The sequence below is a fragment of the Physeter macrocephalus genome, chromosome 9 (genome assembly GCF_002837175.3).
Source record: "Physeter macrocephalus isolate SW-GA chromosome 9, ASM283717v5, whole genome shotgun sequence".
Taxonomy (NCBI): domain Eukaryota; kingdom Metazoa; phylum Chordata; class Mammalia; order Artiodactyla; family Physeteridae; genus Physeter; species Physeter macrocephalus.
This window is the reverse complement of record NC_041222.1, coordinates 15,652,845-15,680,500: the sequence shown is the minus strand read 5'-3', so window position 1 is coordinate 15,680,500 and position 27,656 is coordinate 15,652,845. Positions and strand designations below refer to the sequence as shown.

At 42.3% G+C, this 27,656-nt stretch overlaps 1 protein-coding gene across 2 annotated transcripts; it reads right to left on the bottom strand.

Moving 5' to 3' along the window:
* Positions 1-954: 954 nt before the first annotated feature.
* On the bottom strand, positions 955-26,884 carry FRRS1L (ferric chelate reductase 1 like). Of its 2 annotated transcripts, none has more exons than XM_024126434.2 (5): positions 26,549-26,884; positions 14,151-14,235; positions 11,938-12,076; positions 8,397-8,643; positions 955-6,404 (listed from the first exon to the last, which is right to left on the bottom strand). In XM_024126434.2, exons 1-5 carry the CDS (start codon positions 26,784-26,786, stop codon positions 6,232-6,234), a joined length of 882 nt encoding a protein of 293 aa, XP_023982202.1. In that variant the 5' UTR covers positions 26,787-26,884; the 3' UTR covers positions 955-6,231. The 2 variants fall into 2 exon arrangements, with proteins under 2 accessions (XP_023982202.1, XP_028349498.1); XM_028493697.2 differs by having other exon boundaries at positions 955-5,784; positions 26,549-26,786.
* Positions 26,885-27,656: the final 772 nt, after the last annotated feature.

Sequence of the window (27,656 nt, the reverse complement as noted above, 5' to 3'; positions counted from 1 at the left end):
AGGACAGGCTTATAAATATACATAAATCTCAAAATCAATCACAATTGAACATTAGGTACACAATTATTATAAAACAAATATAACCCATCAATGTCCATCTAAAGGCATAGTTCTTACAAAATAGTATTTTACAGACAGTCGCAAAAAAGTATATTAATACTCCTGGAGCCAGATTGTTCCAGCATATGAGCGCATCTGGGGGAATAAGGCATGTGGAGAAGGTGCATTTACTCTTCCAGGTGGTCAGGACATTCTGTGTGATGAAATGGTAAGGGCTTTAGTGATCTGGGTGAATGGCACAGCCGCCACGCACCCCGTAACCCTCGAGAATCCATGGCTCTCCAGAAGAACAGAACAGAAAGCTATTTGCCTAAGAGCCAATATCCAGGGGAAAACGGAAAACATTAGTTGAATATCAGCATACTTTAAGTGAAAAACCCCAAAGTGCTTGATGGTTCACTTACATTTTTAGTCACATTTAAAATCACGTTAATCGCCACTATTTTCATGAAAAGGAATTTATATTTATCTATTAAATATGAAAACAACCAAGTACAACTTGAAACTAAATAACTGATTAACTGAACAAGAAATCTAATTAAATATAAAACGTGGATAGGTTGCATCTACATGCCATTGACTCAGTTCACACTAGGCTTAGTTTCTTAACTAACGGTATAGAAAAGTCAAACTCGGGGCTTCCCTGGTGGCGCAGTGGTTGCGCGTCCGCCTGCCGATGCAGGGGAACCGGGTTCGCACCCCGGTCTGGGAGGATCCCACGTGCCGCGAAGCGGCTGGGTCCGTGAGCCGCGGCCGCTGGGCCTGCGCGTCCGGAGCCTGTGCTCCGCAACGGGAGAGGCCACAACAGAGGGAGGCCCGCATACCACAAAAAAAAAAAAAAAAAAAGGAAAGTCAAACTCAACAATGATACTTTATTTTATATGTTCTTAACAAGTCATAGAATGTTGAATGGAGGAGGCAAGGTTTAACAACGGATCTAGGAACACTTTCTGCAAACGAAATGACTATAAACTCAAGGGTAGTTTGGCCTGTAATACATACAATGTTTTATCTCTTGGGTTTTAAAGTATTTACAAGATCAGAACCAGAAACAATCCTGACAAAGACCTTCAAATGGCCATGGTATGTGTATATATAGGCATTTATGTATAAACACATACAGACCTCATCACGTATGCACAAATATATATACAAACACACTGAGAATAATCAAACTGTTCACTAAACATAACCAATTCTATTTAGAGAACAATACAGTTATATACAGTATAGTATTCACATCTCAGCATTTGACCTATTGCAGTGGTTCTCAAACATGTTTCCATTATGATACACAAGGTGATGCCATAGTCACGAGTAAAACACTCCCATCCCGTGGATGTAACAGATTTAGATAATACTTTAAAATTGTCTAGAGGAAAATAAACTAGTCTGAACATTGTAAAGTTGACCCTTGAACAACATAAGTTTGAACTGTGCAGGTCCACTTATACATGGATTTTTTTCAATAGTAAATACTACAGTGCTACATGTAGTAAGGTTGGTTGCATCCTTGGACCATGTGACCATGGATAGGAGGAACCGCGGACATGGGAACCACATATTATGGAGGGCTTACTATAAATTATAGGTGGATTTTCCACCGCCTAGAGGGTCAGTGCCCCTAACCTCATGCGATGTTTAAGGATCAACGTAATCCACACCATGAAGAGCAACTGCACAGTGAAAGTCGTTCACGATTGGCACAGCTTAGATAAAATAAAACTGCTGCTTACCCAGCTCTGACTTTACTGACACCTCTTTCACATCAACTCTGGAAAACATATTAGAATGCAAATTCTAATGGGAATGCATTATCAAGATAACAATCCATCAACTATAATTTATTTTACTAGATAAATTAGATATAATTAACTAATATATAATATATAATGTATTACTGGTTAATTATATCTAATTATATAATTAGATATAATTAACCAGTAATACATTATAATACATTACTCGCAGTGTCCTATACAATTGATCATGACACCTGGGCGTGCCTCTTAGCTGAGAGCAAGGGTAGGAAAACTACAGTCTACAGGCCAAACCCAACCTGGCTGCCTGTTTCTGTATGGTCTGCAAGCTAAGAATGGTTTTTACATTAAAAATGTTTTTTTAATCTGAAGAAGAATATTTGTGACATGTGAAAGTTATGTAAAATTCAAATTTGTGTCAATTAAGTTTTATTGGAACACAGGCATGCTCACTGATTTACGTATTGTCTGCAACAGAGTTGAACAGCTAAGAAACTGCAAAGCCTAAAATATTTATCATCCGGACCTTTACAGAAAAACTTTGCTGACCCATAGGCTAGAACTAAGAATAATACACAACCTCAGTGGTAATACCTCTTAAGCACAAAATCCTGAATATAGACTGTAAACTTAATTACAGAAATAGTAGTAAAAAATATGTGGGATGGAAATCCATCCCTGAGTTGTCCAAACTTTCCGATTTCCTTGATGACAAAAGCCAACTTGAGATAATTAAATATGGCTCCTGCCTTTTGTCTGAAATCATGTTTGCAAATTCATCTTTGAGACTACAGTGGAGCAAGAAAAGGGCATTGGACTCCAAGTTAGAAGACCTGGGTTTTAGGTAAGTCACTTTTAAAAATTAACTAAGACAAATACATTCTAGTCTTGTCCAATCTGTGGGGTTTTTTTTTGTTTTTTTGTTTGTTTTGCGGTACGCGGGCCTCTCACTGCTGTGGCCTCTCCCGTTGCGGAGCATAGGCTCCGGATGCGCAGGCTCAGCGGCCATGGCTCACGGGCCCAGGCGTTCTGCGGCATGTGGGATCCTCCCGGACCGGGGCACGAACCCGTGTCCCCCGCATCGGCAGGCGGACTCTCAACCACTGCGCCACCAGGGAAGCCCTGTGTATTATTTTTTAAAACTACTAAACACACTAAAATGACTGGTAAAATAAAGAATCAAAATGTTTTTAAGAAGAGAAAAAGCTGAGAGAAAGTAAAATGTACCCCTTTCCCCAAATATAACTATAAAAAGTCCTTCTATTCATTGTAAATTGATAAAGGGGAAAAAAAAGCACCTGGCTAATTTGAGTGTGGATAGTGGGTTCCACTTAATAAAATTTTTAATGAATGTGCATGATGGAAATCACATCCCCTCCCTAGGTCTCAGCTGCCCCTCTTTAAAATAAGTGCATTGGATAAACTGTCATCTAAAGTCCTTGCCAACACTGGTAATTTATGCCAAATGCCTAGCCTCAGTTTGTTCGTCTGTAAAATTGGACTAATAATAGAATCTACTTCCCGTGGTTGTTGTGAGGATTAAATGAGTTAATCCTTGTAAAGTGCTAAGAAAAGCACTAAATACATTTAGTAGACATTATTCTACTTAGGCATTTACAAAAACACACTGGTTGGGTTTCTCCCCTGCAACAAGTACTATGTTAGAAAATGGAATACAGAAATAAAATACAAGTTGATTCTCCTACATTATGTAAGAACGAATAAAATTGGAGTCTACAGAGTTTTAACTTCAGTATGTCTATAAATTGATGATTCTCTGGGATGACGGTTAAATGCTGTTCTGCATCCCTGGTCTGTTGAATTCCCATTTCTGAACAATGATTATTGTTAAAAATGTCAACCCTGTTTTACAGGGCAAGACAGCCTTGTTACGAAAGATCTTTCGATTTTTGTTTCAAGAGACAAAAGTTCAGTGTTTGCTAAAGGAGTGATCACAGGTCGAAGAATATAAAAATGTTGGCCAGTCTAGCAATGTATATGGAATACAAGCTTTCTGGACCAAACTTGCCACGGGAGTAGAGTTTCGTTTATTTATTCATTCAACAAATGTTTGCTGGGTACCTACTATGCAGTCATGTCTGTTATAAGGATGAGTAACAGGAAATGGTCCCTGCATTAGGGAGTTAGCAGGGAGGACGAGCCAGCAATTACAGGAAAGTGTGATGAGTAAAATAATGGGGAAGCCGAGTGTGCTCTGGGAGCATTTGGCAGGGACCTGAACCTATTGATACTTAGTCCAGGGGACTGGAGGAAGAAATACTGACTCTGTGACCTGACAGGTGCATAGGAGTTCAGCAAGCCCAGGAAGTGGAGGATGTTTGGGCCACAGGGAACGTCATGAGAGGTGAGAGAGCAGGTCTGAGGAACTGAGAGCAAGTCAGTCTTGCTGGGACAGAGCAAGGTGAGGAGTGGTAACAAAAGATGATATTGGAGGTAAACAAAGTGGTTTGCATTTCACACTAATGGAAATGAGAAATCGTTGAAAGTTCTAAGCACAAAGAGGCGAAACTGGTAATCCAAGGAAAAACAATTCATGAAACAATTAGCTTGACTTGAAAGGTAAGCAGAAGGAAAATCCCTTAATTTATTCCTTCCCTGCCTGCTACAGAGACTAGCTCAAGTCTCGATTTAGTTTGAACCTATTTATGGCGGAAATATTATACCCATGAGAGGGTGAAATATAAAAATATTTGCTTTCTTATTTACAACCTGGGTGCCTGCATACTCAGTGTCCTCACTGCTACACAACCACTGGAGCTTAGAAGGTGATGCACAGGCCATCCTCAGCCAAGGCTGGAGGGCTTGGTTATGAGTCAGGTGGAGCCAGGGACTTGAATCTGATGACTTGAGTTTGAATCCATCACTCGCTTGATGTCATTTCACCTCTGTCCACCTGCAATGAGGATTGTTTCTCCTACATCCCTTGGATGCACGCAGTAAATGTCACAGAATCTGGATGTTTTCCTTATTTTTGTTCAGTGCCAGAAGAATTGTGAAAGCTTCCCCCATAGGAGAGGTGGCCTTTCACTTCTGACATGGATTCCAAGGATGGCATTAGAAATCACAGTCTCCAGTGTTGTTAATCACAAAAACCACAAAGTTGGAGCCAGCTTTAAAGCAACGGGGTGGGGGGTTGGGGGGGGAGCCAGAAGACTCCAGAACTCTACAGTGGAAATGCCTCAGCAGCATAATTATACCCAGAGACTCTTTTCCTCTAAATGGGCTGTTAACTCAGTCAGTTGGAATAAAGGAACGTTTGGGTTCCTTTGCAAAAAGAAAATGCATTAAGTCAAGACATTATTATAAATTATGCTGACTGCCAATCCAATTTACAAGTCTGAACATTTGAATGGATACTCTAAGTAAATTCACTTGATGGGTCATTTCGCATTTGCTGATTAAAAAAAAATGTCATCTTTAAAATGTTTCTACTCCAAATCTCCACAATCTCCAAAAATGTTAATTTGTTATCAAAATGCCTTGAATATTCAAGATGATTTGTCTATTATAATACACATTTAATCATACTCAATATATGGTGACTAACAACAGAATTAGCTGTAACCACAAATGAACACCTTAATTTATTAAATACAGTGGTAGTAGAGTCCAAATTCTAACTTCTAAGAATGCCCATATTTTTTGTTATCATTAATATAATTTTACATCTTCAGGAACACGCACAGTTCCATTTCTAACCTTTCCAAGCAGCAAAAAAAAGTGTGTTCTTTTAGCTACTTACTAATCCAGAAGACACTTCAAATAAATATGAACCATTTTCATATCACTATTATCTCCATCATTCTCCTCATTAGCTGTGTAAGTATCCAAATGCCTTCATGCTTTATGAAAATTTGAAAGTTCTTCTGCCTAAAAGGCTGACTGTGAACTTGGGCCATCCAGTGAAGTTCTCCTTAGTATTACTCCAAGTAACTCTCTTGAGCTGTAGTTGGAAGAGTAAAGGTTGTTTAGAGACATGGTTTCTATGCCTAGCTTTCTCTACCTTGCTATGTGTTATCTGACCAAGTAGCCAAGGCTACATGGCACGAGAGTCATAAAAAGGGAGCCTTCCTGGGTCTCAAATCCCATTCAGTACGATGGCAATAATAATGTTCATCAAGCCAACTCAGAGACGTTGAGAAGCTCAAATAAGAAAACGTATTTGAAAGTGAGCGCTTAGAAAAGTTTTAAGTACTTTCCCAAAGTATGGGGTCATTATTAAACAATCCTCTTCGCTTAGAAAAGAAACTTGCTCTTTCTTCCAGAAAGCTGAATCATATAAGTCTTTTTTTTTTTACATAGTAGAAGCTAAAATTATACTGCATATTTTTTAAAAATATACTAAAGACTTTCTAATAATGCATTGAATCTGTTGGCTTTGCAGCTGTGGTTAAGGGGTTCCCATCAATAAGTAGAAGGTCAGGGCAACAATGAGAAGCAGACAGAATGGAGAGGAGAAGGTCTGATAGGCAGCTGATGGCATAAAAATGTCCTCATACTTGTAAATACTGACAACACGCTCTGAAGTCGGTGGTGAGTCTATATCATGTCGGGTGATGGAGCCTTTAAAGAGGAAAGAAATAAAAAGGAAGGGGCAATAGAAAAAAGGAACAGATTTAAAATGATACATGCAAACCACAGAAAAACTAAACTTCAAAGAACAAGAGCTACTATTTTTTTTTCCAAATATATTTTTTATGTATGGCTCATTAACCACTCCTGACTACATGGACTCCCTTGCAGATGGAAGTCTATGGGATATAAAGTGGTAGGCTGCCCAGGCCAGACCAGAGAGGGTGTGGTGTGCTGTGTGTCTGTATGTCTGCATGTCTGTCTGGCAGAGTGGTGTGGAATGGTACAGAAAGTAAGAGGATTAAGATACCAAACAAGTCTTTGGATGGGAAACATTTTTTGACCTGGTTAGAAGAGGAAAGAGGGGAAAGGCTGTATGCAAAGGCTGCTTAATAAGCTGAAATTGATAGGAAGGGCCTGACCTTTGGATTAACCCATATGAAATTTAGGAGACTACGGCATATGAATTTAGAGCAAAGATCTCCTTGGAAATAGGGCTCAGAGTGAGGGTTTTTTAAGGTACTATTTGCTAGAGAAGCTGTGTCCAACTGGACATGTCAAGCCCCTGCTGCAGTGTCCGTGCTGGCTCCTGTTAACACAAACCAAACTCCTCCGGCTGGCAAGAGTTTTTCTTTTCTCTCAACTGGTCCCATTCACCTCTCCTCCCTAACCTCCTCAATCATTGGTCACCTACCTGAATTCCCAGGCTTAACTATGTACCTCCAATTCATACCTTTCTTGAGGGAAAGGCTAGATACAGCTGCCAAAGGCAGAACCAAACTCAAACACAGAGTTTTAGATTCCAAATCCCATCATTTAAAATGAGTTCATTTGTCCAGCCTAAGACATAGTTTATTTCCCAGGGCATTGAAAGTACTCAAAGGTATACTTGTAGGTCCACTGTCGGTAACCTGGGAAATAAGCAAATGTAAAAGGTGTCACAAATCTGGAGGCCTCCATATGTTTTCCCAACTAGAAACAGGCAAAAAAAAAAAGGGTATAAAATCTCCAATTGGAGATCAATGGGAACAATTTGAAGAGGAAAAAAAGATCAGATTAGGCAACGGATAGTTGATGAGAAAGATGCAATTCCCAGAATGAGTTCTCATACAGGGATTGAGAACAGCTCACTTCCATCCTTGGTCACGCCATCAGGCTGATAAACCAGGAGGAATGCTGTAGACACAGTGTAACTTGATTTTAGCAGCCTCTCAAAGGCCTCATGATATGCTTGGGTCACTGTTGGGGAAATGCTAAAGAGCCTTTTGCCGCCCAGAGTGAGGTCATCAGTGGACCAACTTGTTAGAAACGCAGAATCTCAGGCCCCACCCTAGACCTACTGAAAACTGCATTTTAACAATATAGCCAGGCAATCCCCATACACATTAAAATTTGAGGATGGGCTAAACAACAGGATCATTTGGTAGATTTAGGACCACCGGAATACTCATAAAGTGAGTGTCAATCTCTAGAGGAGCCACCAGAGGCCCTTTCCTGTTCAGTATTTTTCTATTTAGAGCGTAGGAGCTAAGAGTACTCACTGATTTTGAAGTCAGACAGATCTAGGTTTGAATTTCAGTTCTTCCATTAATTAGCTATATAGCCTTGAGCAAGTTCCTTAATCTCTCTAAAATGAGGATGATAATTCCTACAATTCTGGAGGACGTGGTGAGGAGTAAACGAGACCAGTGTGAGAATTAGAGTCCACCACATACCATATACAGCAGACATATGCTCTGTTTCATTAAGCACAGAGCTCATCATATACTACCTTGTATATCTTGCTCTAACTATGCACGTGTATAACTTGTCCATTTCTGTGTTCACGTGTATAAGTCCATTATAACATTCTGAAGGCAGAATATTCATATCGCCTTTCTCTCTTACGTTAGGCAAGTGCTTATCACTCTCTCGCCCAGTAAATAAGGGCTACAAGCAGAGCAGTGTCTGGTGTTTAATTCAGATACCAAAATGTAAGCTTACCCTGAATGGCTGGACCCCAAGCAAACAGATAATACCAACTTAAATGCAGATCAACTATCGTTTCATCTCTGGGAACGTTCACAGGCCGTTTAAATCTGCAGGTGACCCGGTTATTCTCAAAAACTCCTTCCTCATCTCTGGCAGGATTTCTCTGAATCTCCTTTGCCCACTGGCCTACGTTATAGAAGTGCTGTACACGCACCCTGCCGTTGTCGTCGTGGACGCAGGCCATGACATCATCACCACCCTAACACGAAAGGTGATGGAGAAAAAAAGTCAAAGGTGTCTCTTTGGCAAACGTTTCTGCTAGAAAGAAATTTCACTCCGAAATATACGCTCCATTAACTCTGTAATTGGAAGCCCCACCCCCCAAAATTGTTCTAAAAGCCATTAAAAATCTTTAACCAGGGACTTCCCTGGCTGTCCAGTGGGCCTTCCAGTGCAGGGGGTGCGGGTTCGATCCCTGGTCAGGGAGCTAAGATCCCACATGCCCTGTGGCCGAAAAACCAAAACATAAAACAGAAGCAATATTGTAACAAATTCAATAAAGACTTTAAAAATGATCCACATCAAAAAAATCTTTTTTTAAAAATATTTATTTATTTATTCATTCATTCATCCATTCATTTATTCATTTTGGCTGTACCAGGTCTTGGTTGCGGCACATGGGATCTTCGTTGCGGCACGTGGAATCTTTAGTTGCGGCATGCGGGATCTTTTAGTTACAGCATGCAGACTTCTTAGCTGCAGCATGCGAACTCTTAGTTGCAGCATGCATGTGGGATCTAGTTCCCTGACCAGGGATCGAACTCAGGCCCCCTGCATTGGGAATGCAAAGTCTTAATCACTGGACTACCAGGGAAGTCCCCAAAAAAATCTTTAAAAAAAATCTTTAACCAAGTGACCAGAGTCTGTATCACCATAGCTGACATCAAGTGCCTCCTAATGAGCCATTTAGAGAAGAATACATCACCAGCTCTCCAGCAGTCCTGCCGAAAACACAGACACTAGCCTAATCATAAGCAAACAATCAGACAAACCTGAATGGAAGGTCATTCTACAAAAAAACTGGCCTGTAATCTTCAAAAGGGTCCATGTCATGAAAGACCAAAAAGAAAAGATAAGAAAAGATAAGAAACGATTTCAAAATAAATAAGACTAAAGATACATGACAGCTAATGGTGTTCCTAGACAGACTCCTGAGTCATAAAATAAAAATTTCTGCAAAGGGCAGTATTGGGACAAAGGGCAAATTTGAAAATGGACAAGTACATTTGATAATACTATTGTATCTATGTTAAACTTCCTGAATTTAATAAACTATATAATGAAAAAGAATGTCTTTGATCTTAGGGGAGACCCACTTAAATATTTAGGGTTAAAGGGTCATGATATCTTCAATTTAGCCTCCAAAGTTTCTAGAAAATAATAAAAATAGTAAGTAGTAGCAGCAGTCAGAGTTGTTGTAGTAGCAGCAGCAGTAAAGAGACATAAAGCATATGTGGCAAATGGTATTGTTTGTGAAAAAGTGATAGTGGTGACAGTTCCATGCCATGAATGTAACTGATGTCACTGAATTGAATACTTTAAAATGGTAAGTTTTAGGTTATGTACGTTTTGCCAAGATTTAAAAAGTTACCATTTGGTGAATCTAGGTGAAACATATATACAGGAGTTTATGGTCCTATCCTTGCAGCTTGTCTGTAGGTTTAACATTTTCGTAAAAAACAAACCAAAAAAGTTATAGGTGTTCATCAGTTATAACAAAAGTACCCTTCTGTGAGCGATGCTGATAATGGAGGAGGCTCTGCGCGTGTGTGCTGGGGAGGTATATGGAAATCTTCTGCACCCTCTATTCAATTTTGCTGTGAACCTAAAACTGCTCTAAAAAATAAAATCTAACGAAGAAAACAGTAATGCATCATTTCAAAAAAAGTTAAAGGTTATTAAAAAGGGGTTCCATTTTGCTTTTCCTGTGCATCAGGTTTTGAAAAATTTTTAATCTGTGCTTCTTGGAGTAATAGGAGAAAGAAAGAGAGACCTATATCTTATTTTTTTTGAGACCTATACTTTAAAGGCCTCTAGATAGCAAAATGTCAAACATAAAATCTGAATGCTCCTCACTCGACCTCCCTCCTCTGAGCCCCCTAATCTTAACAGCTGCATCATGAGTTCAAATGCATTCCAGGACAAGAAATGGTCAATTGCACTGCAAGCCAGCTTCTGGGATGGCACACACCTGCTGTTTCTCCTATTGACCCTAAAGTAGGAGATAAGTGATATAAATTAGTATCCATGCCATCTTACCAGGTGGACCCACTGTCTTACAGCCTAGACTGAGAAGTGCATTCTTCTAGTGACTCTCCAAGAACAAACTCACTAGAGCTCTGATTGCTTAGCCTGATCCCCCAGTCTCTTCTTACCGCCCACATACAACCTATGTCCAATCCACCAGCAAAGACTGTCAGCGTTACCTTCAAAACATATCTGAAATCTGAGCCCTTCCCACCACGCCTGCGGCCGTAACCCTGGTCTGAGCTGCCCTCCTCTCGCTGGCAGAACCTCAAAACAGACCATGTGAAGAGAAGAAGCGTCTTGCAGAAAAAGCAGCACCACACGCAAAGGTTCAAAGGCCTAAGAAAGTCTGGCTACTTGGGAAGCACCTTGGCACAGTGAATGGCAAATGAGGACGCTCCAGAGGAAAGAGAATGCAGCAGAGGCACAGACAGAAGCAGAGGTAAGTGATGGTCAGCTACCTGGGTTCCTGCCTGTCCCCGTTCACAGTCCTTTCTGAGGACCAGATGTGTTCTTGCCCATGCATACTGTGGAAGACTGAATCGTTGGACACAATTCTTCACTCCCTTGTTGTTATATTATGTACATACACCTTCACAAGGCTTCTTGCTAGAGGGAGTGTATTTCCCTGCCCCTTCATTCTGGGCTTGGCTGTGTGAATTACTTCAGGCAATGGAATATTATCAGCAGATGTGATGTGAACACAGGTTTGAAATAAGCTTGGATGGCTCTTGTGCTTCTGCCTCTGCCATGAGAAAAACACGCCTGGGTAGCTACTGGTTCCAGAATGATTAGAGAATACCTGAATCCAAGCCATGGCCTGGAGCCAAGCCCAGCTGAGTCCCAGCCAATCCACACACATGTGAGCAAGAAATAAATGTTTCCTGTTATCAGCCGTGTAGTTTTGGGGGCTCTCTTGCAGCAGTACTATGGAAATAACTAATGAATACAGGTACCACGAGACACCTTGTATTCTCATAACCAACCCTTCCATTTCCGTTTAAGCTAGCTTGAATTTTTTTTTTAACTTGTAATCAGAGAGCCGTAACTAGTATAATTGTTATAAGGATTTGATCAATTTACTTGCTTTACTTTGAAAAAGAAAATTAAATGCCAGAAATCGGCTTCTCCCATTTAAAAGTGGCGTCATAACTTAGGGAAACACAACCGTGCTCATTCTCTAAAGTCTAAAGTAGCACAGCAAACTAAAGAGAAAAATTAGCTTCTATCATGCTTTGTGTCTTACCATTTTCTTGTCTGAAGAGAATCCAACTGCTACCCAACCATCTGTGTCTGCACTCAGCTCAAATTCCACATCAGCCCCTATCATCCGGTAGCTAAGGAAGTAGTCACAGGTCTCTGCATTACAGCCCGGTTTGCCATATCTATAGGATATATCAAAACAGATATTACTGCTTCCTCAGCCACTTACTCAAAATACATTAACAGAACATCTGTGTGTCAGGCAGGACGCTAAGCAATATTAATAAATAAATTAGATCTTTGCTACCTGGGATCTCAAAACCCCAGTTTCACTCAGGAGAGACCATGGAGATGAACCGCTCCTCTTTATCTACCTGCAAATTGAGGTCCAGAGATGGGAAGGAACTTACCGAGTGAATCAAGCTGCAACAGGACTGAACCTGGGCCTCCAGGCCTAGCCAGGGTTCTCTACGTGTTATTAGAGTTTCTCAAATATTAATTATTACTGAATTATTTCTGCATCCCTTTTAGAGAAAAAAAATTCTCTGAGTTAATAATTTAAATAATTTAAATCACCAGTTCTTTTCACTTACAAATTTTCAATTAAACTACAAAATTAAACTAACAAAAATGGGCAAATTAAATATAGATTAAACACAAAACCAGGAACTTTTAAATTCATAGCATTCACGTGATAATGATGTCATTTCACTGAAAGCGATTTTCTGCTTACCTGCATGTAGTGTGTCTGACTGGACTCTGCAGGGTCTTTATTTTGAGCATGTTCTTACTACTAGACCTGACTCCACTCCCCTCCACTTTTATCTATCTGGACTGCTCCACAACACTTATACATACAAGGCACCAAACAAATGCCTCATCTGGTATTCACTGGGCACGAATGCATCATTTATTCATAAAATTTGCTTTTGCTCTATCGGGCTACTTGGTGCTAATAAAACTCAGACACTAAAGTATAGAGCACTGTAAGGTGGTTATCCAGATAACCAGATTATGCGTTTGTTAATCTGTTTAAGGAGACTCACTGAAATGAAAACATGAATTTAAATTTTCTTCCAGAGGACTTGTGGATCCTTTAAGGATGAGCAAGCCCTAGTTTTAGGAACACTGCTTTACACCGTTTGCAGAAACAACAGAAAATTGTAGCAACGGGTGGGATAATCTAAGCTCAGATGGAAGGTATCTAAAAGTACAGGATGCAAGGCTGCCAAGTATTGACGGAGGAGGGAGACAAGGAACATGCAGCTCTGCTGGCAGATACCCTGAGAAGCTGGCAGGAGGTGTAAGCTCAAGACCACAGGAACTGGGCTGAAAAACCTGAAAAGGGTGAGGAAAGCTAAAAGAGGGGTGAATGGGCCAGAAAGCAAGTCTCCCTGAAGCCAGCAGGGCACTAAAATGCCTTCCCTTCTCAAAAATATCCCCTAATCACCAGAATTATTCTTTGCTGGCTATCTTCCCCAATAATCATATAACTGGATTTTAAAAAATTCCTTAGAAACACACTTGTAATCCAAAGAAAACTCAAAACCCCCATGGTTCAATTGTTTCTCCTTGAGCACTGAACCAAAAAAAAAATCAAAACATTCAGTGCAGTGGCCATCAAAATCTTTACTCAAGGACAATTTGTTTTAGGAAATAAAGGATTCAAAGAAAAGGAGGCTTTCCCAACAAAGCACAGCTGTCTAGACGGGAGGCCCACTGTCTACACTACTGTTTTCTAGCTCCAGCCCATCACGTCTTGACAGAATACTACTAATAATCAGGCAGGAACTCACTAGATCTGAGACAACTAGCTAGACACAATAATCAATGCGTAATGACTAGTTAGTATCATACAGCTACCCGTAAGTCATGACTATTGATTTGAAAAGGAACTGGGTCTTAGGCACATCTATTATTGCCTGTCCCATCCACACCCCTGCTGAATAAGCAGAGACATATTCTGTGTTATGTGATTCTTTTTCATACAGCCAACTGGTTAGACACCTGTGCCAATGGCGTACAGTCATAAATGAAGAACTAGAGAAGAACGTTCTAGGGCCAACGGGCATGCTACAGCTCAAGGCTTGGAAGACTGAAACCTGGGGTGGCCATCAGAAACAAGCCGCATCCCTGCTGAAGTTATGAGGGGTACAGGTCCCTGGTTAGAGTGAACTGCATGCAATTTAAATACTACCTTGAGAAGTAAAATCAAAGTCTTGGCTTTAAAGTTATCCAACTCGCAGATCTACCAACCTAAAGCATCCCTTAGTTTTTCCACAGTCATCCACTTTGATTTTGGCAAATGGATCCACAGGAGGAGCAGTAGGGAAAGGGTAACCTGGCCAGTGAGAATAAATAATGGTTAGAAAATCCAGGAACAACGTTTCCAATGAGAAAAGCTTCTTTTTAGTAGGTTGACTATTCTCTAGCGCACGCGTCTAGAACTGGTGAAGGCCTCAGAAAAGAGCTTTGTTAAAGCCTAATCACCCTTTTCATGAGGGGCAGGTAGGGGCACACATCTTTGAACCCAGCCTTACGTGTTAACTGAGAAAGGGCTTTTTCCTCATTTACAGGTAAGGAGCCTGAGGCACTGAAAGAGGGCATAATATCATACCCACTGGCTCACCACTGTCCCCTGAGAGTGTGAAAATCACAGTTTTATACAATACACATGTTCCAAGAGAAAAAATAAATGAAACATTTCTATATTTGATAGCAGAGGTTTTCCATTTATATCTATATGTTATAATAGGATTTTTCTGTTTCTCTGAACTTCCATTTTTCATTAAGCTGTACAGAACATTTTCTTATCTCACTAATTCTTTAAACACATCATTTCATGCATCTTTCTTAACATCATAATGCATTCAACCACACATCAAAGGAGAGCCTGCATTATGCTTCCAGTCTGTGACACAAATATTTTTCTTCTAGGCTGTTCACTCCCTGCACCATGTGTGATTCATCTTGCATTCTCTGCCCAGCACAGTGCTTGACACTGGACATTGAATGATTGTCAAATGAATAAATAAAATCACCCATAGATATTAGGCAGTGCAAATACACTTTAAAAAATTATTGTATTAGTTTTTCTTTTCTCACTATTCTGAAGTCCTTCCTTTGTGATTTGTAATTTTTTTAAATGAGGTTTTGTTTACTTTGTTTCATTAAATTATACTTTTTTAAAAAAGCCAACAGCAGATGCAAACTATTACATTTAGAATGGATAAACAAGAAGGTCCTAATGTATAGCACAGGAAATTATATTCAATATCCTGTGATAAACCATAATGGAAAAGAATCTAAAAAAAGAATGTCTAGGGCTTCCCTGGTGGCACAGTGGTTGAGAATCTGCCTGCCAATGCAGGGGACACGGGTTCGAGCCCTGGTCTGGGAAGATCCCACATGCCGCGGAGCAACTAGGCCCGTGAGCCACAACTACTGAGCCTGCGCGTCTGGAGCCTGTGCTCCGCAACAAGAGAGACCGCGACAGTGAGAGGCCTGCGCACCACGATGAAGAGTGGCCCCCGCTTGCCACAGCTAGAGAAAGCCCTTGCACAGAAACGAAGACCCAACACAATCAAAAATAAATAAATTAATTTTTTTAAAAAAAAGAATGTCTATATGTGTATAACTGAGTCACTTTGCTGTACAGCAGAGATTAGCACGACATTGTAAATCAACTACACGTCAATAGAAAAAAAAGTCACCAGGCCACATTTTCCTGGTTCATATCTGTGCTCTATGGACAGTTCATCTCTACTACCCTAGATCTTGATCACATACTAAAGTACAGCCCTACCTTTTCACCATCTTTAAGTACTTGGGCCATATGCATTACTTTTCCTATTTTCATGCTTATTTTATGCTAAGTCATAAATCCACTTAAGTAGTATAGACTGAGTCCCACCTTGGATGAGTTTTTCGTTTTTCTCTTAATATTTATGGAGTTCGATGCTACTATGTTAAGCATCATCCTATATGTTCTTCCTCTTATTTCTCACTACAATGCTGTGGCTATTTTTTCTCAAAGTATTTATCCAGGAATGCAATGACTACTTATGTTTTTAAGGTTCTATAGGTGTCTGAAAAAGACAATCTCTTGTAATGTTGCTTCTGACGCAGGTACACCATTTCCTTCCATCATCCTTACTACTTCCTAGCATCTAGAATAATACATCAGCATATAGCAAATTTCCAGCTCAATGAATGCCAGTAATTATTACTATTGGATTATTATTACTATTAAATTTTTAAACTAACCATTGGGTAAGATCGTCTCTAGAAGAAGAATGGGTTTCTAAGCTCCAAATAAGAGCAAGCTTTGGAACAAAGCTCACTTATAAATGTACTGAACTAGTTCATTAATGTTGGTAAATGGCTTATTTCTCAGGGCTTTTCTAGCACTGATTTCCTATTTTATATGCTTCTAAATCTTGGAATGAGAACTTCTGTTGTCAAATGAATTTGGGCATCATTTAATAATATCACATTTTCTTCTCATTTTGTAAGTTTTTTTTTAAGTATAAATTTATTTATTTATTTATTTATTTATTTATTTATTTTTCACTGCACTGGGTCTTCGTTGTTGCACACAGGACCCCCGCTTGCCACAGCTAGAGAAAGCCCTTGCACAGAAACGAAGACCCAACACAATCAAAAATAAATAAATTAATTTTTTTAAAAAAAAGAATGTCTATATGTGTATAACTGAGTCACTTTGCTGTACAGCAGAGATTAGCACGACATTGTAAATCAACTACACGTCAATAGAAAAAAAAGTCACCAGGCCACATTTTCCTGGTTCATATCTGTGCTCTATGGACAGTTCATCTCTACTACCCTAGATCTTGATCACATACTAAAGTACAGCCCTACCTTTTCACCATCTTTAAGTACTTGGGCCATATGCATTACTTTTCCTATTTTCATGCTTATTTTATGCTAAGTCATAAATCCACTTAAGTAGTATAGACTGAGTCCCACCTTGGATGAGTTTTTCGTTTTTCTCTTAATATTTATGGAGTTCGATGCTACTATGTTAAGCATCATCCTATATGTTCTTCCTCTTATTTCTCACTACAATGCTGTGGCTATTTTTTCTCAAAGTATTTATCCAGGAATGCAATGACTACTTATGTTTTTAAGGTTCTATAGGTGTCTGAAAAAGACAATCTCTTGTAATGTTGCTTCTGACGCAGGTACACCATTTCCTTCCATCATCCTTACTACTTCCTAGCATCTAGAATAATACATCAGCATATAGCAAATTTCCAGCTCAATGAATGCCAGTAATTATTACTATTGGATTATTATTACTATTAAATTTTTAAACTAACCATTGGGTAAGATCGTCTCTAGAAGAAGAATGGGTTTCTAAGCTCCAAATAAGAGCAAGCTTTGGAACAAAGCTCACTTATAAATGTACTGAACTAGTTCATTAATGTTGGTAAATGGCTTATTTCTCAGGGCTTTTCTAGCACTGATTTCCTATTTTATATGCTTCTAAATCTTGGAATGAGAACTTCTGTTGTCAAATGAATTTGGGCATCATTTAATAATATCACATTTTCTTCTCATTTTGTAAGTTTTTTTTTTAAGTATAAATTTATTTATTTATTTTTCACTGCACTGGGTCTTCGCTGTTGCACACAGGATTTCTCTAGTTGTGGCAAGCGGGGGCTACTCTTCGTTTCAGTGCGCGGGCTTCTCATTGCGGTGGCTTCTCTTGTTGCAGAGCATGGGCTCTAGGCACATGGGCTCAGTAGTTGTGGCTTGCAGGCTCTAGAGCGCAAGCTCAGTAGCTGTGGTGCACGGGCTTAATTGCTCCGTGGCATATGGGATCTTCCTGGACCAGGGCTCGAACCCATGTCCCCTGCACTGACAGGCAGATTCTTAACCACTGTGCCACCAGGGAAGTCCCTGTAAGATGTTTTGTAATAAAGAATTTGATTGGTTTTTGTCCCTGGTTCCTGGGAGGGAGACTCTAAATCCTTGGAATTTCCCAATGGGTCTTTCTTATTCCTGAGCCCCTTGGGTTCACACCTGAGGTTATGCTAAGAGATAAGATGACTCAGAATGGGGATTGGTCACTAGAAAGACGAACCACGTGATTAGAGGTTTGGGGCTTTGAGCTAGCCCTGCCTCCAGGGACGGGGTGAGGGGCTGGAGATTGAGTTCAATTCTGTAGCTAATTATTAAATCAACCATGCCTAGGTAATGAAACCCCAATAGAAACACTGGACACTGAAGCTCAGTGCAGCTTCCTGGTGGTGAACACACTGATATGCCGGGAGGGTGACAAGTCATGATTCCATGGAGAGGAATCCTCTCCTTCCAGGACAGGACACGGAAACTGCATTCATGAGCCCCGCAGACTCTGCCCTGTGTGTGTCTTCATTGGCTGTTCCTGAGCTGTATCCTTGATACTAAAACTGTTATTGTGTGTACAGCCCATTCCTGAATCCTCTGAGACGTTCTAGTGAATTACAGAACCCAAGGGGGTTTGTGAGTGGCCCCTGGATTGGTAGCCAGTTGGTCTGAAGTAAGGCTAGTCTTGTTGTGGACCATGCCCTTTAACCTGTGGGGTCATGAGTGCCAGAACTGAATTTCAAGACACCAACTGGGGTTGGTATCAGAATATAAGCAAAGCAATATTATATTTTTTTTCCTGAAATTAAATGATCTCACTATTTGGAATAAAATAAGTTTGGACCACGTGCCAATATTTAAGCTCCTGTATCTCAGCTACAACCCAGTCTCTACAGCCAGCTGTAGGATGGGCTAGTACTCTGCAAACCACATCTCTCCTTTGCCAGCTGGCTAGGTTCTGCCAAAAGAAAACATTAAAGGGAGGTTGGGAGGCAGGAGGAGGGAAAGACCATTTGTTCCTGTTTGATTGCTGTCCAATACGCAAGTCCTCAGCAACTCTACTTCATCCTTGCACTGGCAGTCGGTTTGGGTTTACAGCTTTTCTCTAGACTCCCAGGACCAGCCTCTTCAAAGGAACCAGCATCAGCTGGGCAGACAGCCCATTCTCAGAGGATGGGTTGCACCTCTGGGGTGGGGGCGGGAGTGGGAGGTCCCTTGTCTGAGCTCTTGGTTCTCACAACCTCAAGCCCTTCTCTGCTCTCTCAGCCCCAGGGCCGGCAGCCGCTTCCCAAAGTGACTTTCTCTGAGCTCCCTTTGTGCTTCTGCAGTCCCCTCAATACCTTTTCAGACAGCTCCCTGGGCTGGTTATCCTGTTTTAAAAAGCTTAAAAAATTGGTCTCTGTCTTTCTGACTAAACCTTGATGGGTAGAGACTAAGTGCATTAATCCTTGAATAGCAATACAATGTAAATGTTTGTGAAAAACCATATCTTATTAGCAGTTATCATCTTGAAGCCCAGAAAATAAAGATATTCAATCGGATCTGTTTTACATGCACTGTACAATTTTATTGGAAAATTATGTTTACTGTAGAATTTTAATTTTTAAATACCCTAGGTACACGGAATTAACGATATTTCTTGATTTATGGAACACTCCGTTGTATGGATATACAACATTGTTTTATCCATTCAGGGGCTGACAGACATTTGGGTTGTTTCTACTTTGGGGCTATTATGAATAACGCTGCCATGAACATCTGTGTACAAGTCTTTGTGTGAACATATGTTTTCAGTTCTCTTGGAATAGAATTGCTGTGTCATATGTTAACGCTACGTTTAACTTTGCGAGGAACTATCAAATTATTTTCCAAAGTAGCCACACTGTTTTGCATTCTTACCAGCAATGTACTGTGGGGGGGTTGGGGGGGAGGTCCGTTTTTTTTTTTTTTTTTTTATAGCCATCCTAGTGGGTGTTAAGTGGTATCTCATTATGATTTTGATCTGCATTTCCTTAATGACTAGAGCATCTCTTCATGTGCTTATTGGCTATTTGTATATCTTCTTTGGAGAAATGTCTATTTAGAGCCTTTCTCCATGTTTTAATAGGGTAGGCTGTCTTTTTATTATTGAGTTGTAATGTATTAGCTTTTTAATCTCTGCTGTGTCTAGGGTTATTTCTCCCTTTTTTCATTCCTAATATTATTTGTCTTCTCTCTTTTTCTCCTTGTAAATCTTGCCAGAATCCTATTTTGAGAGTTAATTTTATGTGTCAACTTGGCTAGGCCAGGTGCCCAGATATGTGGTCAAATATTATTCTGGATGTTTCTGTGAGAGTGTTTTTGGATGAGATAAACATTTAACATTTTATATCAGTGGACTCTGAGTAAAGCAGACTGAGGCGGGCCTCATCCCCAGCTGGACAGAACAAAAAGACTGACCTTCCCCAAGTAAGAGTGAATTCTGTGGCAGACGGCCTTCAGACCTGAACTAGAACATCGGCTCTCTCCTGGGTCTCCAGCCTGCCAGCCCGCCCTGCAGATTCTGGACTTGCCAACCTCCAAAATTGTGTGGGCCAACTCCTTAAAATAAACTTCTCTCTCTCTGTCTCTCACCTATATATACATACACATCCTATTGGTTGTGTCTCTCTGGATAGCACTGACTAACACATGTATCTACTTCATTCATATTTTCAAAGAATCACTTCTGGCTTTTTTGATCCCCTTTACTGAATATTTGGTTTCTATTTCATTAAATTCTGCTATTTCATTATTTCTTTCCTCCTACTTTCCTTCGAGTTTTTCTTTCTCTAACTTCACAATTCTTTGGCACTTCTCCTTTTCTTATATCAACGTTTAAGCCCAACAATCAACTGCCTCCAGGGGTTTCTGCCTGGACATTCCACAAGCAAAACAATTCCAGAAGCCCAACACTGAGCTCCTCCACCTCCCAAATGCCCTTCCTCCTGTGTTTTCTACCTTAGTGAAGAATACCACCACCCACCCCCCAGGCTCCCAACCCTGAAACCCTAGATTCCTCCACCTGGAACATTTCCTCCGTCACCATTCCTTTCATTCCCACCCTGAAACATGAGCCTGCCTCTTGGCTATTGCACCGCCTCCTATCTGATTCCCCCACTTCCCTTCTAATTCTTCCACCAGCGCCAGGTTTCTAAAACAGAAATCAGATCTTGTCACGCCATTTGAAGACCTTTACTGGCCTCTCCCCACCCCCCTCCTATCTCTCCTACACTCACTCGTCTTAGTCCTGAGATGTATGCGTCAGACACCCAGCCATGTCAGCTTCTGCTTTTCCCAGGCTCCCACTTTTTTTTTTCTGTTGAAGTATAAGTTGATTTAGAATGTTGTTGCTCCCACCTTTTTATTACTGCTTTTTGGTGGTTTTGTTTGTTTGTTCCTTTCCCTCCACTTTCCATTTTAGTGCTTTCTTTCTCTTTATCGAAAATCAAAATTTGGACGAAGACCAAATAATATTGGTTTGAGGCAAAATACCTTTTTTTCTCCTTCCCTTTCCTTCTTCTCACATGTGCCCTGTAAATCCCTCCAAAAACTGTTCTCTTTTGGAGGATGAAAGCCATTTCTTCCTCCCTTCAAGAGGCACTTATTTTCTTGGTTCATTTCTCCAGGTTCTCAACATGCTTTTGTTGTTTCCATTCTTGTCTAACTCGCAGCCACTATCTGTCCCTCTTTTGCAATCCCTTGAGCCTGTTTTGCCATACTCCACTGGGTGGATAATGGCTTCTCGTTTGCTATTTATTGCTTCTAATTAACTGCTTGGATCACAGCCCTCAGGTATTAATTTGGTACTTAATTCCTTGAAGTTTTAACCAGAAATTATCTGTTCAAATCTCTGAGAGCTACTGCATCAGCCTATTTCTCTTTCTGGACTGCCTGAATCATTTCTGCTTATCAGAACCATATAATGAAGCAAAAATGTCAAGGGACTCTGTAAAATGAACATTCCACCCACGTGGAGCCCGTTTAGCAAAGCTTTCATCATGGCACTCCACCACTCAGGAACCTGCAGTTCCCAACTGACTATGCCATCAATTCCAAGACCCTCTTTTCAAGTTTGCCCATAAAAATGCCCCATCCCGCCTGTTCCACTGCATTTCCTAGCACATGTGTTTAGAAGGGAGGTCCACAGGGACCCTCTCTTGTAAACACGCTGGACACCTCGTACCACCTTATCCATAAAGTCAATCAACAACAAACCCACCCGGTTCTCTGCTACTTTCTAGCTGTGTGACTTTCACTACAATATTTAAACTTTCTGGGGGTCAGTTTCCTTAACTCTAAAGTGGGAATAGCAGTAGTATCTAAGTCAGAGTGTTGCTATAAAGATTACAGTTAATATGGGTAAGGTACTTAGGACAGTGACTGGCACACAGTAAGCACTTAAGAGTTAGCTCCAGTTAGTGTTATTATTGGGTTAGATTCATGGGTATGAATTAGATGTATTTACCTTTAAATTATTTACCTTTTCTGTGATTTGCTTTGGTTTTATTCTCCCGCCCAAAAACTATATATATATATACGCTGTTTCTACCGTGTCACTGAACAAGGTGATACTATCTTTGTTCAAACCAAAGTACAAATGAAGAGATACTATAAATGAAAAAAAAAAAAAAGTGTGCATGTGCCTCTGTGTGTGAGTGCGGGGTGGGGATCTTTTTATTCTCAGTACGTATATATGCACCACAAGGGGAAAAGCATCCCAAATGTTTACATGTATGGTGATGAGTTATATATCCACATACAGTACACAGTAGACGCAGGAAGAATATAGGCAGATGAAGGAACTCCTGCCCTTCCCTCCAAGCTCTGTTCTTCTCTCTACTGCCTTACTAGCTCTTTCCCAAGATGGGAAAAATTGTGGTCAGAACTCAATGGTCAGAAACTCATTGACTGGGCCATGTTTTACAAGTGGTCAGACTACTGTGCCTTAAAGATAAGCAGCCTTGAACGGTGTTCCTTTTTTCCTTCCTAGGTAGGGTATGACCCAAGGGCAAGCCAGCTACCATCATCCAAGTGGCTGGCTGATGAGTCTCAGGGTTTGCTTCTCAGACCCTGGTCTGTAAATCTTAGCAGCAAGGAAAAGGCAGCAGGCTTCACTTAGGACTTAACCCTAAGCCAACACCCAACTCAATGTTTTTCAGAGAACCCTCAGAATAGGAGGTTTGCCCATAATCATGTGGCAATCTGTTTTATATTCTACTGTTGTTCTGAATATATAGATTCTGGCTTGAGAACCTCAAGGGTAAGAGGTCTGAGGGATAGGAGTCAAGCACCAAGAACCTATCCAAACTGTTAACCATAGAGAGCACAAAGGGTCACAGCACGGTGAGACAGTGTACTCTGGGAGAATATCTTGCCTAATGGCAGGGAATGGGAGGAGAAAAGCAGAGAAGCCCTCTGAAAGGGGAAGCAATTGAGCTGGGACTGTAAGGCTGAGAAGTATAGGCTAAGACAGTGGGAACCACCAAGAATTCTGAAAACTAGCATCATTAAACCAAAATATAATTTAAATTTAAAAAAATGAACATGTTAGGGGGTGATGAGAAACATCAAATCAGCCAGTGTTCAGTCTGTGGCCTGGGGGTCTTGGGCAACCTGGACACTGGAGAAATGGTCTCTGGACAAGGTGGGTAATGGTCACTGGGCTCAACCAGAGTTTCAGGGAATTCTCCATGCCCACCCCATTATTCTAATTCCCTTTTTCTGATTTCATACCACTGGGCTACGTTTTCATTAAATATTCAGTTTGTCGGCAACTTTGAACCTGAGAAGGGGGTACCCTGCATAGAGAAAACAGCCCAATCACTAGAAAAAGACAACCTCACTTGTACTGATAGAAAGATAGAATAGTTTAAAGGTACTATTTCTACCTCTTCATTTGCCACTTCCTCCAAAATCAACTGGTCTCCCTCCTTCCTTCTCCACTGAATTCATCCCTGGAAAATCCACCCATTACCTCTCATTTCCTGAATCCATCAACTATTTTAAGTCTTCACTGGGCCTCCCCATGGCATGGGACACTCTTCCTGATGCCTTTTCCCTTCGTCTCCTGGGTGGGAAACCATTCTGGGACACTTCCTGGTTCTGCTTCTCCATCTCTGGCAGTACCCTTTTAAGGCAGTGTCATTGATTATTTCTAAGGATCTTGGGAAAGTCTCTACTCAGGACCCACAAGGCTAAAGCCTAGGGCCAGGCTAATCTAGCAGACGTGCTTCCCCTGGGAGGCTCACCCCACAAACATCCCCACTAGCATCCACCAGATGGTTGTAGGATCAGCCTTTGAGGATAAGTGAAAGGATCAGAGAGAAGAGTAGAATGGACAGTGAAAGCTCAGAGTGAGGGAAAGGAAGGAGAGATGGTTGTAAATGAAAGTTGGGTCAGACAGAAAATTCCAGATAAAGGAGTTGAAGCTTCATCCAGGGAGTAGGTTGGAACCATTGCAGATTTCTGAGGGTTAGAGCCAGGCTTCAGGTTGTATATGCAGAATGGGTGAGAGTGCCAAGCAGACAAACTAGAGATTTGTACACATATCACAGGCCCTTCTACCCCTGTAGGGTCACCTCACCTAAGTGCCCTCCCCCTTTTGTCTCACCAAAGTCTCTCACACTTCCTGGTTCAACTCTATAAAGCTTTCCTTTGGGCTGCAGCCCACCTGATGTCCATGTTCATAAAAGTGCCTGGACTATACAACTAACTTCATTCTCTCTATATATACAAACGGACATAGAATCTGACCTTGTTCTCCATTTGTTAGGTGCATGTGCCCAATGAGAATATACATTCTCATGTGCCACCTCTGAGTCACCTGGCAGTGTGCTAGGCCGACTATGAACAGAATAACTACGTATTACACGCTTTCAAAAAGAGATGGATTTTGTACTATTTATTCTTTTATAGAGTGACAGATTCTACTTCTGCTTGTTGTTCCCCTACTCTGCCCCTGCATTCTTTCCTTCTCCCTGGCCACATGGCTGCCCAGCTAGAAGACTCTAGCTGGGAAGAGATGTGACCAGCTCTCATAGGCTGGTTGCACAAATCACTTTGCAGCCTCCCTTGCAGCTAGGTCATGTAATTAGGTTCTTGCCAAAGGAATGTGAGCAGCAGTGATTTGTGCAACCAGCCTAAAAGGTAATTGTTTGTCCTGAACTTCCTCTCTTTCTCCTTTCCTCAAGCTTGAACAAAGACGTGCAAGCAACCTGACTTCCACACAGATGAGGACAAAGCCTTAGAGGGTGGGGGAACAACATCAGGGAAAGAACCTAGGTCCTTGAATGACCTTATGGAAGAGAGCTGGACCACCTGCCCAGACCAGCCAGACTCAAGCGAAAGAAAAATAAACTATCTTATTTAAGCCACTGTACGTTGGGGTCCCTGTTTTAGCAGTTAAGCATCTACCCAACTAACATATTTCCCCAAATCCATTTCTCCATATAATACAGTAAGTCCAGCTTTTGAATTGGGCATATTACTTCCCAGATAAAGGCTACATTTCCCAGCCTCCTCTGCACCTACGTGTGACCATATGACTAGGTTGTGGCTAATGAAGTGTAAGTAGAATTGTTACATGGGCCTTCTGAGCAATCTCCTTATAAAGTAGTCAGTGACCTTCTTCCCACTTCCTCTTTCCCACGGTCTGGAAAGTGAATGTAATGGCTGGAGATGAAGCAGCCATTTTGGACCATGAAGTTACATTCTAAGAGTTGTGAAGAAGCAGAAGACCAGGATTAGTGTCTCCAATGACCAGTTTTAGACTGACTACTTCTAGATTTCTTTACGTGACAGAGGAACTTCTATCCTATTCAAGCTATTAATGTTTGTTTGTTGTAGGTAGCTAAACCTAATCTTAAGTAACAGATACATCCAGCATCATATCATCTGCTGGGACACACAACATTTCAAAGCCCAACTTGATTCTTGGATATTCCTCTCAGCAGAAGAAAAGGAAAATCACTTTCCAAATTGCAGAAGTAAGAAGCCAGTTTCCATTCCTTCTGAAGAAAATTGGCTTGGCTTTTGTGCTCACTGAAACACTGCCTCTACAGGGAGGTCACTGAGGGACAAACACCCTGTCTCTGGGCCCACCAGGCCCCAACAGTGGTGGCTCACACTAGGGACGCATGACACGTGGGAAAACAGTAAAGAAGAGGGATGGAAGTGGGGAAAGAGATGTGACCCAGCTCTCATGGGCAGGGCAGCGAGCACGAACAGAACGCTGAGCTTGGGACACCAGCCACTGCCAATTTAGGTCCATACAGTCAGGGAGGAAACAAGGCAACATCTCTCTTTAAGTTGCGATTTCTGCTTCCCACCGGCTGCTCTTATCTCACACACCCTAGGCCAGATGGCGGCCTCCTCCCTTACCACCCCCTACCCCAACCCCTGACAGAGACAGAGAGTGGAGGCCAGATGCTGAAAACTGGGGGAGCCTAGACTCGGCCCCACCTGTCCGCAGCTTCGCAGGACTTGGCTGACCACCTGCCTCTCCCGGCCTCAGTCTCCCCACCTGTAAAGCCAGCAGCGGGTGAAAGGCGCTGACAGCTCTTGGGACCACTTGTCCAGGCGGTTGGGGAGTGGGAGCCACGCGCTCCCCGTCCGGGCCTCCTCGGCCGTGCCGGCGCTGCCTCCATTCGCATCCTAACCAACTGCCCGCCCCCGCCCCCGCCCCCGCTCCCGCTCCTGCCGCCTCCGGCCCCCGTGCCGGGTCTCCGCTCCCGCAGCCCCTCATCCTCCCGCAGCCTCACCCTCCTCGGACAGGTAGCGTAGGTCGTAGAACTCCCCCGCGAAGGTGCCATAGGAGGAGTCATGGCGCGGCACCGCCTCGTCGGAGCCCGAGTCCCCCCGCGCGCGGCCCCGGGGCCCCCGGCCCCCGGCGCCCGCGCCGTCGTCCGCGGGGCTGGCGGCACAGGCGACGGGCCCGGCCAGCAGCAGCAAGAGCAGCGGCGCCCAGGCCCCCGGGCGCTGCCGGCGCGACCGCGCCATCGCTACCCACCGATCCCTCAGCCAGGCCGCTCGGGCCGTACCAGGGGCGCCGCGGGCGCTGGGCCGGGACTGCGCGGCCGCCGCCGCCGCCAGCACGCGTCCGCCCCCTCCCGCAGCCCGCGCAGCCGCGGAGCCGCCCGCACCCGCCGCCTCCCAGCCTCGGTCTGCGCATCCTCGCTTGCACCAGAAGCCTCCCCTTCTTCCTAGCATCTTGTCCTCCTCGCCCGAACTCTCTTTCTCTGCTTGCGTTCTTTCTCCCATTTCTCCTCCCTCCCCAGAGGCCAGCATGTTAGCATCACTAATCTCGGGCCCCACGGCAGACACGTGACTCAGGATGCATTTTACCAATATCCCCGGGAGACCCTAGTATACGTTCACATTTAAGAAGTGCTCCCCGGAGGGATCACCTTGAACACACCTTGTCAGAGTCACTGCTTCCCCCACCTTGTTCCAGCACTTTTTAGTTTATATAAAGCACTTACTATATCCATTACTTCTTGGGATCATCACTGAAAAAGTTGAAATTGCAAGATCCGCACTTTATAGATGGGTAAACCGAGGTCCTTAGGGCCACTTTAAACATAGGTAAACCGAGGTCCGAGGTCCTTAGGGTCTAGTTTCCCGAGGGAAACTAGAACCCAGCTCTTTGGGCTGGATTCACATAGATTTTTGGCGTGTGCAGTCAGCAGAGGCTGCCGGTGCCCTTGCGTAACGTGCCCCCTTCAACACCAGGCAACTGGTTTACTGGTTTCCCCACAGCGAGCACGTACAGGCCTCGGCAGGCCCAGACGGTGGAATTCCCGACTTTCCCAAATCCATTCCTGCCAGTTGCAGTTCACTTCCGGTTATTTACTCAGCCATTCATTCATT